Genomic DNA, 3,234 nt, shown 5'->3' with positions numbered 1-3,234 from the left:
AGCACCTCTGGACAGGTCTCAGCAGAGCTGGCAGCAGTAAAGTCAGACAGACCAAGATGTGAAAGGCACCCAACTTTCACAGTCAGCCCAGAGACGGTCTCCCCAAGACCAATCAACTGTGAACAGCCAACATCAAGGTACCCACACCAAAACTCTGTTGACTCAGGTACAAATGACACTGTAACCCAAAAGATTCATGGGCAAGTTTCAACAGGCCCCAGGACACTCAGCAGCTCTGGGCAGGTCTCAGCAGAGCTGGCAGCAGTAAAGTCAGACAGACCAAGGTGTCCAGAAGTAGAGACTGATGTCACAGTGTCCAGCAACCACCAAACACTAAGAAACCTACAATACGACCAGCTGGGCCAAGCCATTATGGAGAATTACTTGGCAGGGAGAGATGCCCAACCCCACACTGAACAGACAATAAAGGCAGTAAGGCCTCCCTCACCCATTAAGCCCTGTATGCCAGTTTTCCTGCATGACCAACCCTTCTCTGACCCATTCTTCCCAAGTACCTCCATGGCCTACACCACCTCCCAACAGGCCCAAATTGTAGGTGGGGATAAGAAGACGACAAGCCTTGAGATTTTGTTTTCTTCTGAGGGCAATGAACTTCTAGACACCTGCTCATTTGGTAATAAACACCTCACAACAAGATGTGTAGATGAAAAGAGAGATCAATGCAATACGTTACCTCTGTTGCAATTAGAAGATCGATACATGCTTTCTGAGCTTAATACAGATTCTGAGCTGCTAATTCATACATCATCTTGTGCACCAAAGTATACTGAGGTGTCTTGTGTATCTGAATGTACTGAAGTGCCTTGCTTACCACAAGATGGAAAGGTGATTTGCATACCAGAAGATCCTAAAGTGCCTTGGGTGCCAAAAACAACTGCCTTGTATGTGTTTAGATCAGAGTTCTTGGGACTGTCTGCAAAAGGATACGGAGGCTCTCCCACCATCATTTCCAGAGGCTCCTCAGGTGTTTTGGGTACAAGAACAGCCTAAGACACCTTCTCCAGAAGATAAATCCATCTGCTGTAGAGCTTCAGGACACTTGAGAAAGGTTCACTGCACTAACGGCCACACATTTCGATCTAAAAGGTTCAGTAAGCGTGCTAATTGTGCTGTCTGCTCAGACCCCACAGGGGGATTTGGACGCAAGGCATACAAATGTATGCACTGTAAAATTTTAGTTCATAAGAAGTGCCATACACTCGTCAGAGTTCCATGCAAGCACCATACTTTGCATGATGAATGCACAATGCCAATAAACCAGGTTTCCATGGCTTTAGATCCCAAACAGGAAGTAGTCTCACCAAATCCTAAAAGTCATGTGGGTATGCAAGAAATAGATGATGAGAATGAGACAAATACTGGTGAGGAAAATGGCAGGCCTTTGTGCTCTTCTGCTCTTAAAGACTTTGACTTTCTCCGTGTCCTCGGGAGAGGAAGCTACGGTAAAGTTTTACTAGCTCGGCATAAAACAACAGATCACCTCTATGCCATGAAAGTGGTGAGAAAGGACAATGAAAACCTTATTCGTCTCCAGGTAGAGAAGCAAATATTGGAGAAGAGCTTGAACCACCCTTACCTGGTTGGCCTGCATTCCTGCATCGAGACACCAACCAGATTTTTCTTTATCCTGGATTACATCAGTGGAGGAGACCTAACATACAATCTGCAACAGGTCGGAATCTTTCCCGAAGCACATGTGAGATTCTACTCCGGGGAGACCTCCTTAGCTATCAAGTTTCTTCATGAACATGAGATATTACACAGGGATCTGAAGTTGGAGAACTTGTTACTAGATGCGGACGGACACATTAAAATTACCGATTACAACCTATGTAAGGCAGGACTGAAGGCAGGCGAGAAGACCAACACTTTCTGTGGCACACTCAGTTATCTGGCTCCAGAAATCATCAGAGGCAAAAGCTATGGTTTCAGTGTGGACTGGTGGAATCTTGGAACAGTCATGTTCGAAATGATGGTGGGAGAGCCTCCGTATCCTTTTGCAGACAGTCCCAAGAACTCTGATCTAAACACATACAAGGTATTGCAATCTATGTTAGAAAGAGAAGTCCACATTCCACATCACCTGTCTGTCGAAGCCAGAAGCATCCTCAAGGGTCTTCTGAAGAAGGAGCCAGAGGTAAGATTGGGCTGTCACCCTCAGAGAGGATTCATCGATATTAAAGAGCATCCATTCTTTAACAATCTGGACTGGAACATGATGGGAAAAAAGCAAGTGCCTCCTCCCTTTAAGCCAAGTGTTGGTACAGAATTCGGGATAGAAAACTTTGACCCTGAATTTACCAACGAACCTGTCCAGCTCACACCTGATGACAGTTACTTTGTGAACAGCATAGATGAATTTGGGCTTTGAGTACATCAATCCCCTTTTCACATAAGAAGAATGAGTCTGATTGTCACCTTCCAGTTAAGCATCTGTTTGTATATCTAATGCATGACAAAACTTGTTACCAGCTTGCATTCAACTGACACTTTTATAATTGCCTGGAAGATCATTTTAATTTCCTTTTTCTATATGAAGATGCCCTGCTTGATTTTGGTTTTTGGTTGACAAAGTTACTTTTTATGATAAGACTTAACGATGAGGCAATTTCTTTTTACCAAGTTTGTAAACACATTCCATTTGTTGCTTGGAGACATATTCCTGATTTTTTTATTTACTATACTGGAAAATAATATCTCATTATGCTTGTTTTGCTCCCAAACTATATGACCTATATATTTAGGCCCCTGATTTTGTAATATTCAGGGAAATCCAAAAACAATAGTAACAACTTTGAACAACTCTGCAGAAACCACATACATTGTAGCTCTGTCTCCTAGGTCAAACTTTAACCATCTTAAAGTATTACACCATAAATATACTTTCTAATATTTAGTGGACATCAAAACAATAATGCAAAGAAAGTATTTCTCCAAATAAGGCTAAAATCCCAAAGGAGTTCTAATGTGGACTCAGTAGGAAACATTTTAAACAAATGCCTTGTGTGAGTATTTTACATTCTGAATGCCCAGTGGCAAAGAGCAGCTCTTAAAAGCAGGATCAGAAACATATGTCTGACATGTCAGAGTTCTCTGCAAGTTCATGTTGTGTACACTGATTTTTGTTTTTAAGCAAGATCCGAGTACTACCAGAAACACAGATTCCTTGCAAATGAACATGTCAATCCTTAGAAACATTTTCTTTTGATGTTT

General features: G+C 42.4%; 1 protein-coding gene across 1 annotated transcript; it reads left to right on the top strand.

The window, feature by feature from the left end:
- Positions 1-1,267: 1,267 nt before the first annotated feature.
- Positions 1,268-2,392, top strand: LOC100723482 (protein kinase C iota type-like). The gene has a single exon (XM_063243221.1). It carries the CDS (start codon positions 1,268-1,270, stop codon positions 2,390-2,392), a length of 1,125 nt encoding a protein of 374 aa, XP_063099291.1.
- The last annotated feature ends 842 nt before the right edge of the window (positions 2,393-3,234 follow it).

This window comes from Cavia porcellus, unplaced genomic scaffold (genome assembly GCF_034190915.1).
Source record: "Cavia porcellus strain 051 isolate PalLab524CR breed Dunkin Hartley unplaced genomic scaffold, mCavPor4.1 scaffold_35, whole genome shotgun sequence".
In the NCBI taxonomy this organism is placed as follows: Eukaryota; Metazoa; Chordata; class Mammalia; order Rodentia; family Caviidae; genus Cavia; species Cavia porcellus.
This window is presented reverse-complemented; position numbering and strand designations above follow the sequence as displayed.

Excerpts from the sequence above, each read along its gene's own strand:
- LOC100723482 (XM_063243221.1), top strand. The coding sequence starts at position 1,268 with ATGCCAATAAACCAGGTTTCCATGGCTTTAGATCCCAAACAGGAAGTA.